This window comes from Gorilla gorilla, chromosome 6 (genome assembly GCF_029281585.2).
Source record: "Gorilla gorilla gorilla isolate KB3781 chromosome 6, NHGRI_mGorGor1-v2.1_pri, whole genome shotgun sequence".
Lineage (NCBI taxonomy): Eukaryota > Metazoa > Chordata > Mammalia > Primates > Hominidae > Gorilla > Gorilla gorilla.
This window is the reverse complement of record NC_073230.2, coordinates 156,601,799-156,617,210: the sequence shown is the minus strand read 5'-3', so window position 1 is coordinate 156,617,210 and position 15,412 is coordinate 156,601,799. Positions and strand designations below refer to the sequence as shown.

At 36.5% G+C, this 15,412-nt stretch overlaps 1 protein-coding gene across 1 annotated transcript in view; it reads right to left on the bottom strand.

Moving 5' to 3' along the window:
- Window positions 1–15,412, bottom strand: part of CNTNAP2 (contactin associated protein 2) — a 2,292,243-nt gene that overhangs the window by 763,145 nt on the left and 1,513,686 nt on the right. The window contains exon 13 of the mRNA XM_019031540.4: window positions 14,813–15,013. Coding sequence (XP_018887085.3) covers window positions 14,813–15,013 — 201 coding nt within the window. The remainder of the gene's footprint in view (window positions 1–14,812; window positions 15,014–15,412) is intronic.

The window sequence follows — 15,412 nt, the reverse complement described above, 5'->3', positions numbered from 1 at the left end:
ATTAGAACCTTATAAATTGTTCTCCCAGTTCTCTTTATGCAAATTTATAACTGTGATTAATGGAGCAGAAACCTGTTTGTCCTCGTTTACATATTAAGCTTCTTTTGGTATACTTGAACGTCTCATAATGTTGATCCTCTTAATTTTGCTGCCTTGATTACCTCACCATTTTGAGATTTTGAAATAAAAACAAAATAAAATATGTTTGGTTTCTAGATAGGCTTAAATATCTGCCTTCTAAAGAGAAAGATTAATTGATTTTAACATTTGAGCCAACTAAAGTAACATGAGTTTATAAAATTTATGAAATACTAAATATAGTCAACAGGCTGGCTGAACAGACCTGCAGAGTGGACTGTTTGTTCTAGTTACTGTTGCTGTCCACCAGGGCCTTGCCTTCCTGCCCAGGACCTCCCCTCCCCTCTGCTTATACACCCAGTGCCCTCCTTTCTGCTCCTCAGCGTGGTTCCTCACCTAGTGCCTCTTCCTCTAGTCTGCTCTCCCTCCTACTTACAAAATCGAACTGAGGGTGATTTCATACTTTTGTTTGTTTGTTTTTGACAGGAAGCAAGTCCCTACCCTAATGGAGTAAGTCTCAATATCTCTGATAGTTGCATTTCATGTCTGTATCAGTGTCCTGCTGTTCATCCCCCCAGGTGCTGCCCACCGGGCTCTGCCAAGCTGGTGATTTCTGATCTTTCTCGTTTTAACAGGATCTCGGAGAACTCTATCAAAAGCAAATTTATAAGGTAAGAATGAAACACTGGATGTGTCACTTGTGTTAGGCTTAGACATAAGAGTTTCTTCTGAAAAGATCAAAAAAAGAAGAAGAAGAAGAAAGAAAGAAAACATCAACATTTCGTTTCCATATCTTATGTCTGAAAAGAAGGGGATAACCTTTTGCAGCATTTTTCTATTTAATCAATGAACAATTCATATGTTCTATTTGAAATACCTTGATATTAAAAACATGATAGTCAAATGCTCTGTAGAGAGAGAGGCATGTTTTTTCATTTCTTTCACATCAAATGTTTTTCAATATCATTTCAAACAAATTGTTATATAAACCATACTTTTTAATATACTTGTCAGGGCCAATAGTGGATATTGAAAAAACATAAAAAGGTAGGATTTTTCAGAAAGAAGTTTGTGCAGCTCTTATAAATGTCTCTTTTGGCCTACTACTTAACAAAACAAAAAAAAATAAAGTTTGGGTCTTTATTTTTAATTATGCTGGAAGCACATATTAGTGTTTCAATATAAGAAATTAAAAATTCCCCAACTGATAAACTTATTAGGTTGCCTCATTCTCTTTCTTCCTTCCTTTCCCTCCCTTCCTTTCTTTCTCTTTCCTTTCTTCCCCCCTTCCTTCCTTTCTAACTTCTTGAGGTAGAAAATATATAGAGTCTAGAGGTACATAAACCTAGATTTTAATCTTGGTTTGGACTCTCAGCACGGTATTTACTGTTTTTCCTTGGGTGAATTAATTAACCCTTCTAAAGCTATGTTTCCTCAGATATAAAATAGAAATTCCGATATACAACTCACAGAGATTTGGGGCGGAATGAGCCAATATATATAAAATGCCCAGGTGAACCTTTAATAAATACTACCGCTATTTCCTCTCCCTTCATTTATATCATGATCTAATTTGGAGATAATTATTAAGCATTAGTTATCTAGATATATAGATGACAATATGTTTTTAAGCCTGAATTTCAGGTCCAATACCAAGAGAGAAAAAAAACCTGAGCATGTTTTTATAGAGATTTTAAGATACGGCATGAAGGTCATAATGGCTGTGGCATTCCTAGTCAGCTAACACTCTGCAACATTATTCATTGTCCTATAAAAACTATTTACCCAGCCACTGGTGTTGGTAAATTGTAAGCAAACAATAGGTAATAGAATCCAACTTCCATCAGTGTTACTAGTATTTCAGAGAAGTCTTATCATTCATTGGTGGGAAAATACTAGCTCGGGAAAGATACAGTCTCTGAAATAAAATTTATGGATTATTTTATTCATAGGTGCTTCTGTAAGGATGAGTTTCTTCAACCGTATTTCTCTGAGCATATTTAACATTACCTGTATGATGCATGGTAGTGGAACTTGATTCAATTGTAAGTTAGAAAACATTGCAGAGGAATGTTGATGGCAAGATAGGGCTACATTGCAGCTTTCCAAAGGTTGTAGAAAGAGGATGTTTGTATTTGGCTCAATGGAGGTGCTTCCCTTTAGATAAGAGAATGAGGAGTTAATGGACACATGCCATATTCATTAAAATGTGGAATGAAGCCATCTTTTCTGAGCCAACTTTTCTGAAACAACACAGAGAAAAGGAGTCTTTGTCTTTTGACTTATCTCCCTGAGTTGATCTACTTGATTCTCTCAAATTGCCATTGTTCTAACTTTGTTTGGCAATTTGACACTCAACCAAACTGTATCTTCATTAGAAATGAAAAGATAGGACAATGGAAGATCCCTCCATACCTGTAATAGGTGGATCTCACCTGACTATGCTGACCTAGAGAGGCATATGTGATACAAATGAGGGAATAAATCATTGCTATTCTAGAAATAGATTTATCAGTAGTTCATATTAAAAGTCATCTTTGTTGACTGTGATGGTTGGTTTTATCTGTCAACTTAGCTACGGGGTCCAGTTATTCAAAAAAACATTCTTCCAGGTGTTGCTGCATAGGCATTTTGTAAATGTAATTACAGTTTAAGTAAAAGAGCATATTCTAGATAATCTGGATAGGCCTGATTCAATCAGTTGAAAGGCCTTAAGAATAGAGCTGAGACTTCCTTGAAGAAGAACTACCTCCTGTGGACATCAGCTTCAGTTTGTGTCTGGCAGTTCCAGCCTTTCCTTCCTGACAGTGTGCCCCAGCTTCCGACCTGCCTTGCCAGGCCCCACTGTTGCATAAGCCAATTCCTTGCAATAAATCTCTAAATATATCTTCTACTTGTTCTGTTTCTCCGGTTGAACCTGAACTGATATCCCAGCTAATAGTACTCTGAGACCCTATTTTCTCCCTTTCCTAAGCCTTCCTCATCTTTCCTCCAAATATAACCTCTTCAAACAGGGGAGGCAGAATTACCTAATGCAAAATACACATATCAAAATGTTTGGAAGTCATCATGAATTCTAAATTTATTCAGTCTTTTATCCATGATGGACATACTAGTCAGATTTTTTCAGTATTTGTAAGTCTTATACAAAATGATTTTATTGTCATCATAAAAAAATTTCACTCAATATTTTAAGGCAAATGCTATTTAAAAGTACAGTAAACAACTCAGGGGTTGGGGCACCAACCCCCTGTGCAGTAAAAATTGACCTATATCTTTGACTCCCCAAAAACTTAACTACCAATAGCCTACTGTTGACTGGAAACCTTACAGATAACATAAACAGCCAATTAACACACATTTTATATGTTATATATATATTATATACTGTATCCTTACAATAAAGTAAGCTAGAGAAAAGAAAATGTTACTAAGAAAATTAAAAGGAAGAGAACATACATTTACTAATCATGAAGCATAAGTGGGTCATTATAAAAGTCTTCATCCTTGTATCTTCATGTTGAGTAGGCTGAGAAGGAGGAGGAAGAGGAGGGGTTGGTCTTGCTGTCTCAGAGGTGGTAGAGACAGAAGAAATCCACATGTAAGCAGACCCTCACAGTTTAAACTCATGTTGTTGAAGGGTCAACTGTATTATTTTTACCCTCATTGTATTCTCATAGCACCCAGCTAAATATTTTATACTCAATAAATGTTTGCAGAATGAATAACTGAGCAATATCTTAGTAATACTTTAGGTATATCCAAGAGAAGTTTATAGTAAAACTCTGATGCTTTTTTTCAGTATCTTGTTTAGGGGAGGTATTTTCAAAAATAATTTACGATTAGGTTTATCAGGTGATGAATTAAGTTTATCTTCATTTTACGATGTAATTAAAGTGGATAATTTTAAGGAAAATATATGAACTGGAAAAAATTACGATTTAATGTCAGTAGAAAAGACTATCAGATTAACTTCATTCCAGTTTTGTTTCTGTGAAAGTATGTGCAGATGGAAGCAAAAACTAGAGAGTAATATTCATAAAGATAAATAATAAAATTGTCAGTACTTTTAAAAAATTTTCTCCTTAAATTTTGTTATATTATTTTATCCTTCACAAAGTTTAAAGTCATGTTTTTTTATCTATCCAATCTTTTTAGAAGACTTTTTATGATTATCCCTTTTTTTATTCAGAATGGCAGAGTAAGTAGTATGGAATTTTGAAAAATAGTCCAAAAGTAGTTTTTTAATTTTTTGAATTGGATAATAGCTGTTTCTTCATTTTTATAATCTTTTATAATATAATAAACTAAAATGCAAATTTTAAAAACTTGGTTTTATGGTCTTTTAATATATTGAAGTTTAGTTTAAATGCAACTCTATAAACTCATACTTCTCATAAATTAGGACAAATCCGTTCATTAAGATGTGATCATCTTCAAAGAAAATTCAGCTTTGGTGTAATTTCTAAGTTGCTCTCATTTTAATATATAATCTTTGTTTAAAAAAGATTAACAGCGGTGTGGTATCCTGTCTGAAAACTTATGAAAACATATGGCCAGATAACTACAAGGAGAAATACACATGAAACCCATAATTCTCATGCAGGCTTTGCATTTTCACTTTGCTTTATAATTATTCTAAACTAGAATAAGTATTTATTTGAACATGGCTTTTCAGAATCAAAAGGTTAGAGTCTACCTTAAACAGAAAGACATAAGAAGGCAGATTTTCAAGCTCTACAGAGTGACTGGATAACCTCACGGAGTTTCCATTTCATCCTTATATTTGTTATTTTAAAGACTAAGCTACATACAAAATCAAAGTCTCACCTCAAAGCTCAAGTCTGCCACTTGAAAGGCACTAGCAGTACCCTTTTAGTACAACTCAAGCTACCCTTAATAAATTTTACCTTAAGATTAATTTATTAATCAGAAATACTGGAACTGACCAAAGGTCACTTGGTAAATAGCATTTCTAATCACGCACACAAAAAAGAAAATGACAAGAGGGAAAACGTTCTTTCACACTGGTTGAAGAGATGAGGGTGGGTACAATTCCTGCTGGGATTAGTTCTATACTCACTTTGGTGGCCAAGCATTGACTTCTCCATGTTCACACTTTCTTCAGTGTGTCAGTAAGGTTTTTAATAGGATAGATATACATTTGAAACTCAGTTTTTCCACTTCCAGCAATGATGGCTGATATGGTTTGGCTGTGTCCACACCTAAATCTCATCTTGAACTGTAGCTCCCACAATTCCCACGTGTTGTGGGAGGGACCTGGTGGGAGGTAATTGAATCACAGGGGCAGGTCTTTCCTGTGCTACTCTCATGATAGTGAATAAGTCTCACAAGATCTGATGGTTTTATAAAGGCGAGTTTCTCTGAGCAAGCTCTCTTGTCTGCCGCCATGTGAGACATGTCTTTCACTTTCCATCATGATTGTGAGGCCTCCTCAGCCATGTGGAGCTGTGAGTCCATTAAAACTCTTTCTTTTGTAAATTGCCCAGTCTCAGGTATGTCTTTATCAGCAGCGTGAAAATGAACTAATATGGTAGCCTTCAGTAAGTTTATTCCTCTGAGTCCTATTTTGCAAAACAGAGATAATAAAATCTACTTTGCGTAACTTTGAGAGTTAAATGAGATAAATGTCTAGAATGGCATTGTTCAAGACATTTAATGAGAACTTCTGCCCTTGTCTTTAGCTCCCTTCTTGAAACAGGTGTTCTTGTTCTTTACCAAAGCAAATTCTACACTCTTCTTTCTCTCCTGGGACCTATTATTCCTTTTCTGTCTTACATCTTTAATCTGAACCTCTCCAATGTCTCCTTCTCAGTTTATAAATTTACTTACAACTCCCTCATCCCTAAAAATATCAAACATTTTAAAACCCCTACTCTTGCTTTGTCATCTGATTAAGCAGCTTTTCTACATGTGGCCATCTTCGTACCATCAACCTTTTGAAAACTTACCCCTGCTCTTTCCTTTCCCCATGCAGTCTTCAGTGGCTCAATCCACCAAACTCCACTGACATGAAACTCCAGCAGCCTCCCAACAGATAATGACAGGGGATGGCTTCCTCTCTAGGATGTCTCACCATTCACCGTACCTCAATTTTCTTGTTTTTACTTATTTTTTTACTTGCTTGCCTGTTTATTGTTAAATACCCATCTCCCTTAGCTTCCCAATTATAGGACTTTCCTAATCTGATTCTTTCTTCCTACTGTTTAATAACTTTTCAGTTCCTTTAGCTAGCTGCATCCTCTTCTTTAGTCCCCTTTTAAAATTAGTGTTTTTCTAATTTATTCACTATCTAGGTAGATGTCTAGAAGCTGGGCATGATGGAAGATACTAAGATATGGCCCCTGTCCTCAAAGACCTTGTATTGTTGTAAGAAAGAGACCATTAAAACACCAGAAAACAATGAAGAGCAAGAAAAGCCATGAATAGCCCATAATCAACTACCAAGTGATAGAGGTTAGGCCCTAAGTGAAACAGAAATTCAGAAAAAATGGTGATCACCGTGGGTAAGAATTGTAGAAAGTTTCATAAGGAAGCAAATAATTGTAGTACCAGTATTTTTATTTTTTATTTTATTTTTTTTGCTTACCATTTAATCTGTAAAAGAAGGGTGTCCTCTTACATTGAAATTGGCCTTTGAGTGGAGTCTCTCTTTATCTCTGACCCTTGTTAAAAAAAAAAAAAAGCGAACTGGCTGGGCGCAGTGGCTCACGCCTGTAATCCTAACACTTTGGGAGGCCAAGGCGGGCAGATTGCCTGAGCTCAGGAGTTCTAGACCAGTCTGGGCAACATGGTGAAACCCTGTCTCTACTAAAATACAAAAAAAAAAAAAAAATTAGCTGGGCGTGGCAGCATGTGCCTGTAGTCCCAGCTACTCAGGAGGCTGAGGCAGGAGAATCACAAATCACTTGAACCCGGGAGGCTGAGGTTGCAGTGAGCCTAGATCATGCCACTGCACTCCAGCCTGGTGACAGAGTGAGATTCCGTCTAAAAAAAAAAAAAGTGAACATAATAACATTCCATCCACAAACACATAAACAAAATTAGTATTTTTCTTTTCTTCTGTGTTCTTTCCTTTCTCCTCCCGATACCTCTCTGAGTCATCTTAAGAAGGCATTACAACTGTTCAATAAGTCCACGTGATCTTTGCTCCTGAGTACATGGGAAGATTGTACTTTGTCCTCTTCTAAAGTTAGACCCAGCAAAACATGTGACTTGCTTTGGTCCATAAAATGTACACACACACAACGTGTTACTTCCTTGCAGGAGTATTTAATTGTCTGTGCTTAAGTTTGCAGCCTGCTCCTCCCTTGCTTCAGACATCATGCAGGTGCCATGAAACCAAGGCAGCCCAGGAAGCTGAAGCAATACAGGAGGATTTGCATGAGGAAAAAAAAAATTTGGTACATAATTGAGATTGGTCAGTCTTGACTATATGTTTTCTGATCTTTCAATATAAATACAAGAATGGAAAACATTAGGATTCTGACGATACTCTTAGTTCTTCCATTTTATTTTAGTTGTAGAGTATGTTTAAGAAAATTTCAAGGAAGAAAAAATTTAATTCATTAATCTTTTGATGTCACTTAAAAGGATTTTACACTATGCCATCAGCCATCACAGATCACATAAAAACCTGTATTCCTAGTGCCATCACTTTGCATGTTAAAGCTAAGTGACCACCAATTCTCCAGTTTTTTCTTAATAAACAAGGTAAGCCTTAGAACTGTTGGCCAGTTTTTCAAGTCAGAAACTTGAGTCACCCTTGAATTTTCTTCCTCCTGTATATATAAGTAATCACAACTCCTGTTGATTCCAGCATCTAAACTTAAAAACAATAACAACAACAACAACAACAACAACAAACTTTCTCTCAAGTCCCAGCTGGCCTCCCAGACATGCAGTCCATGTGCACTCTGGTGCCGACAGACTCTTCGCACCACCTCTGCTTCCTCCACTCCAGTATCCAAGGAACAGCCAGAACTTCCCTACTTGAAATCATTCTGTTTGCCATTCAAATAAAATCCTCAACATTAGGTAGAGACTCTGAATTAATTTCCAGTTTCCATTTTTCTGCCTCTCCCACCTTCAAGTTCCCTACTCCAGCCATTCTGACCCCTCTCACTTCCTTCAAATTAGTGTCTCTTGATCTCCATCTCTGAATCATTGAATATGCTGACATTGCTAACCCAGAATCCTTCTCTCATTTTTTTCTTAGTTAACTCATATGAATCTTTCCCATATCAGCTTATGTGTCACACTTCTTGATACACAGGCAAAACTAAAAAATATTTGTTGACTTATTCTCCTACTCATTATTCCAGTTGAGGTTCTCATCAACTCCTATCCATATTGTTGAAATAGTTGCTTACTCTTCTCCCTGCAATCCCTCTGTCCCCTTCAATTACAGTGCCCATCATGCAGATGCTAGTTGTCTGGGTATGAAACATTACTCGATATAATTTTCTAATTTTACCCTTTAGTTATTACTATCCTTGTTGCTTGTCTCATTTAATTATATCACCCAATTTTAATACAATGAGTGGGTATAATAATTAAGTAAATAATCTTCTGATTAATACACTGATTAGTCACAATAAATTTTATTTACTGAAAAATCTTTTATTGGAATTGAGTGATTTATCTATGTCATCTTAAGAATTAAATGCTGCAGCTTCTTATAATGCACAGCATAACTTGAAATTCATTTGCTTGATAGCTGCACCAAAGTTTAGAATTTCTTGCTAAAAATAGATTATATGTTACAATGCTAGAGTCATGTTTTCTTGTCTTTTCAAAGCCACTAAATCACAGTTTAGTATCATAAAGTATACTGAATTTTACACAGCTTACTTTATAGGCAAAAATTGTAAGCATAATTCAATTTCAATAGATACAAAATCTAATAGTAAACTATCCAAAAATATATATAATTTATATTGCTTCTTTCAACAAAAGAAGCAGTAAAAAGTATCATTCATGAAAACTAGACAACACTGAAAAGTTAAAAGAAGAAAAACACTGGAAACCAACAAAACAGGGCTAAATATAGCCAGAAAAATAGAGAAGATAACTTTTTATCTCTACAATTAAATAAATCTTTATATATGTAAGGAATCAATACTTCAGCAAAAAAATTCTTAATTAGAAAGTGTAATATGATTTGTAAAATAAATATATGACTACAATGTATGTAAGATACACAAATAAACATTTTAATGGCAGCATAATAGTTCTTGTCCAAATACAGAGAAACATTTTGGTTATCTAAAAGTATTAGTACTGTTGACTAAGACTACTCAAGTAGGATCTAATGGAACTCCCTCAGTGCTTGATTTATCTAATTCAAGATTTGTTTTGTTTTGTTTGTTTGTTTTGCGACAGAGTCTCGCTCTATCGCCCAGGTTGGAGTGCAGTGGCATGATACCAGCTCACTGCAACCTCTGCCTCCCGAGTTCAAGTGATTTTCCTGTGTCAGCCTCTCAAGTAGCTGGGATTACAGGTGCATGCCACCACACCCAGCTAATTTTTTGTATTTTTAGTAGAGACGGGTTTTCACCATGTTGGCCAGGCTGGTCTTGAACTCCTGACTTCAAGTGATCCACCTGCCTTGGCTTCCCAAAGTGCTGGGATTACAGGCCTGAACCACCACTCCCGGCCAAATTCAAGTTCTTATGGTACTTATTTGAGAAGTAGATTTCACTGTTCACTAATTTAGCTCTTCATAAGTTAAGGTAATATTACATTTACAAATCTGGGGATATAAATATAAATCATGTAGACATCCATTTGGATGACCATTAATGATTTTTCTCTGTTTGGGTAGAACTAATTTGGTGATTCCCAAATTGGTATGCCTCATTCTAAGCAGGCTTTTCTACATAAAATAAAATAACTTTTTATTTTTCCATTTCTATGTATTTTGTAAAGCTGAGGACAACTGAAGTAATAGTTACACTGCGAGAATAGACATGACCATAAATACTGGCAAAATCATTATTTTTAATTTGTTTCAATTTTTAAGTTTTGTAGTAATAAAAGAGAGCACATTACAAGGCATGTATTACTATCCTTGTAAAAACTGGAAGAAACTAATAATGGGTAATTTTACATTTACTAGCTAATGGTATGGTACAAACGAATATTTATCAAAATAAAAATGAGGTCCATATGAATATCAACTCTTTATCATAAGCATCATTAGAAACTATAGAGCCCCAAATGAACTCTTGAGGCTAAAGCTCTTAAAATAAAAAATAACATTTTAAGCGCAAAGCTATTACAAACTCATTTGATATTCATTTTAATTGCAATGACTATAATGAATATACTGTGTATTTGAACAGATGTCACAAGTACTACTGCAGAAGTTCTAATATGATTTCAGTCTTAGTTAAGAATAAGTAAATGGATATTTAAAATTGAATGTTACCATGAAGGAGGAAAAAAAAATCAATTACAGTAAACATTAGCTTCTTTAAAACACAAATTAAAGATTTTTATTAAATTGTGTTCTTTCTTGTTTTGACATATGCAAAATATAATAATACAAGGAACTTGCTGTCTCAACCATTCCTTTTCCTTGCATCAGCTATTCTGCAGATTAGTAGGCCTGGAAAACGAAAATTGGGAGTGTAAAAAATGACTCAGAAGGGTAAGCTGAAATTCCCTTTACAATATTTAGAGACTGGTATATCAGAAGGATTTAAAAATTTTATTATGCCCATTTATTTTAGCTGAAGGAGGTAACTATGTATGCCATTTTATTTCAATGGGTCAGACAAGCCCTAATATTCCCTTTAATCTTCTCCCACATGAAGGACTAACACCTTAAATTCCAACATGAGAAACCTTCATGCCATAAATTAAAGACAGTGTTTCTCAGTGTGTGGTTCACAGAATTACCCATGGGTGTTTGTTAAAAGCAAATATTCTGAGGCCCCAACCAAGCTCTATCAAAGCCTGGGAGTAAGGCCATTCAATCCACATTTTGACAAGCAACCTAAAAATTTTGATGCACACTCCTGCTTAAACCACTGTCCCAAGGTTGAGTGAGGTAACACTTAAAGCTATATATTATTCATTTCATTTGAATCAGCAAACATTTGTTAAGTACAAATCCTATGTGAACCAAAGATTTGATATATATATAGAATGTCCAAACAGGCAAGAAGCTTATGAGAAACTGATTTTTAAAGTATTGTTTATTATGTACAATAATAATCTACAAATGACGGGAAACCCAGTGTCTAGATGTCTAGAAATACAAAGAAAATGGTATATTTACTGTTCAGATTAAAAGTTTACTCTTGATTTCAATTTAGCAGTTTTTCTCGTGAAAGGGGTATCTAGAGGTTAAAGAAAAATGTCTTTATCTCCTTACTAGAAAAAGCAACTAACAGAGTGCTTAATAACAAGTTTATCCCATTTTTCCTGATGTTTTGTACATTTTATGTTTTGTAAAGGAGAGTGGTTATGTGTGTGAGTCTTCACGGTGGCTGAGGGGAAGAGACAAGGAATGTCAATGGGGGGAAAGAATGATGCTGAACTGCAAGACCAGGAGCACTAAAGGTGAACTATTTTCCCACCTCTAGTCTAATTCTCCTGGTACCTCAACCGTAAGTTGAACATATTTGGAAGCCATACTGTGTTTTTTAATTACCAGAGCAAAATTCAAAAACTGAAAGCTGACTTTGGAGTTTAATACAAGAAAGAAAGAAAATAAAGAATATAAAGCTGAGAGTACCAAGGTTCTTTTGCTGGTCAGGAATTTGTCCCCACCTCCACCCCTACCCCAGGACTGAAGACTAATTAACTGGAATCTGTGAAAAGGGCTTCAATAAGGAGCAGCCGCTCATGAAACAGTGAAGACAAGCTGATGAGGTTCATTAGTGGCTCTTATTGCCCTTGGTCTTCTACATACAGTCTTTTACTTTTCCTGGCACTGGAAACAGGATCCAGTTAAAACACACACACACGCACACACACACCTATGATAAGTGAAAGTGAACAGAAAAAAGAGTTGTGCTGGTTCTCAGCATGGTCTCTAGAGCAGGAATATCAGCATCACTTGGGACCCCATTGTATTCATCTGCTCAGGCTTCCATAACAAAATACCATAGATTGAGTGGCTTCAATGACAGAAATTTATTTTCTCACAGTTCTGGAGGCTGGAAAGTGAAAGATCAAGGTTTTGGCTGATTCTGTTTCTGGTGAGGGCTCTCTTCCTGGCTTACAGGTGGCTGCCTTTTTGCTATGCCCTCACATGACAGAGCTCTGTTTCTTCTCCTGAGGCCACCAATCCTATTGGACTAGGACCCCACCATTATGATCTACCTCATTTAATCTTAATTACTTACTGAAAGCCAAATCTCCAAATATAGTCACATTGGGGGTTAGGGGTTTAACACAGGAATTTGGGGGGAACATAATTCAGTCCATAGCACTCATTATAAATGCAAATTCTCAAGCACCACCTGAGACCTACTGAATCAGAAACTCAGAAAATGGAGCCCAGCAAAGCAGGTTTTATTATCTCACCAGGTATTGTAATGCCCACTAAAGTCTGAGAAGTACTGGCCCTCTGGATGAAGTCCCAACTCCACAGCACAGCATTTACTTTCCTTCCCAGTTTACTCCCACCCTCCTTTCCAACCTTATTTCTTAGAGGGTACTCTGTCTATAATTCTAGCGCAAGGCTTTGCACATAGAAAGCACTCACATTTTCACAATATTGTGTACTATCGTTATAGAAGTTATTAACAAATTATTAAGAAATTATTTTAGACACATAGAGGGGAAAAGGGGTCCCAGGAAAGTTTTAGTTTCTTTTAAAGCAGCTCCAAAAATGTTTCTTGTCTAGCAGGAAAGCCCCCCGCTCTTAGAGCCAGGCCGGCAAGCTTTGATGTGCAAATACCGGCCATTAGAAACTGGGTCCACCCAAACATGGCGATTCCTGCCCTGTTCTTCCTTGCCCTCACATGTGCCTGGCAACATGGCCGCCCCCACATATCTCCATGTGGGTAGAGCATCATGGCGCCCTGACTTTGCATATTAAAAGGCTAGGGTGGGAGGGCCAGTTTTCCCCCTGGGCTACGTGAATAACATGCCTGGTCAAACCAATTCCCTGAGCCCTATGCAAGTCAGGTACCACCTCCTCCAGCCTCCTCATATAAGCAGCCACTTTACCACCACACACAGGGTTTTCTCTCATTGGAATCCCTTCCTCTCTCTGTCTCTGTATGGGGGAGCTGTTTTTTTTCCTCCTTCCTTGTTTCTTGCCTGTTAAACTCTCCTCTCCTTAAAACCACTCCACCTATGTCCATGTCGTTTTATCCAGTTCTGCGTGAGATTAAGAACCCTGGTGTTCCTTCAGTCATCGGAGCCTTATCACTGTTTGCTTATAACTCTTCTCTGTAAACTGCTACCTACAACACTGCTTTCAATTCATTGCTGTTTTGGGGCATCCAACAGCCCATTGGTCTCTGACATAGCACAAAGTTGCTTAACATGATTTTAAAAAATCAATATACTACTTGCTACTTATCATGTCCTTAAGTGTATCAAGTCTTATAAGTACTTGGTATATTACCTTATGAAATTCTCCCAATCACCCTGAAGTAGGCATTATAATTTCTCCTTGACAGAAAAAGTCGCTGGAAACTGAGGCTTAATATCAAAAAGTCTATTGTATAACATGGTGACTAGGGTTAATAGCAATGTATTTATTATATCTCGAAAATTGCTAAGCACGGATTTTAAGTATTTGCTTCACAAAAAATAATAAATGTATGAGGCAAGGCATATGTTAGTTTGATTTAGCCATTGTACTATATATATATATATATATATATATCATAACATATTGTACACGATAGACATATACAATTTTGTCAATTAAGGTAAAATTTTAAAAAGAGGTCAACTCACTCCCCCAAAGTCACATACTTGGGAAGTGGTAAGGTTGGAAATTATGAACTCATGTTTCTTTGACTTATTTCCACTGTGTTTTACTACAGACACAGAGATGCAGTTTTCTGACAACATCTCGAATTTACTGCCAAGACTCCCAGAGCACATGGAACTTGTTGCAGTAAAGTTATTTCCAGTATATCTTTTGGAATCTCTCTGTTCTCTACACCCCGGACACAGTCTTGCACACATGTATGTGGGTTTGCATGTGCACACTCACACACACACTAGCACATGCTAAAAGTTGGCCATCATGAAAACAAAAAATCAGGCTAGACTTCTTGAGACAAACAGGTACCGTGAAGCAACTACTGGGAGGAAAGAGCTCTAAATTCTATCGCTATTCTATATCCTATTTGGCTGTAGACAATTTTTAGAATGCTTTCATCTTTACTATAAAGACACCTGAAGCTCTCAAAGGGAATTGCTTGAATGTTCACAAGGAGCTCTGATAAACTTTGTCCCACAGCCACTACTGACAATTAAGCGCTAGAAACATATATGCACATAAAATTTAAAAATCCGTAAGTTTAAAACAATGGACTATTTTTTCCTCAAAATCATTCTTTCTTAGCTTCATTCCCCGGAAAACAAGCCAAAGGATTTTATTTTACTTATTTACAGCTTCCTTCCTACTGAAGACTGGACTATAAGATAATGAACCACACCTGTTGGATTCTGTAGGCAATTCTAAGCACCAGCTGAGATAGTGATTAAAAGTAACATTCCATTCTCAACCTACCTGGGGTGTTCAACAGTCTTGACATCTTGCAGAAATAGGAGACATACTGCTCGCAGTACTCGGCACTGTCAGTGATGGCACTTATCTGGTCCATGGAGGCGCTGTAAACGAGCTGTGTCACTGAGTATTTTTCTGGGTTGTAGCCGACCACAGGCGTCTGCATCTGCAAGTCATGAGACACTATGGTCCACACTTTGTCCTCTGTGGGGAGAAAAACAACCAGGACCCTGGATTATTAGTATGCAAATGCTTCTCCAAATGTCAGAAAATAATTGAGCCACACTTAAATGGTCTTTTTGCTGAGCTGGTGTAGAACAGTGTTTAAGGAGAGCAATCCTTAAAACCCCCTGCTCTTTGCTCATCCCTAAGTTCTGCTTATGAGGACAAAGTAGGAAAGTAATATTTTTATTGAAAACAAATGCAAGATACCTCCTGAAAGCAAGGCAAAAAAAGAGAAAAAAAAAGCTTTTGTATCTTGTTGGTGCTCTAACATCTGCAGCATTGAATATCAGGCTCATTATGTCCCAACTTCTTGCTGACTTTGTCATCCATCATCCGTCATGGTGGAACTGGATTTTCTCTTTCCTAAATGAACTATGC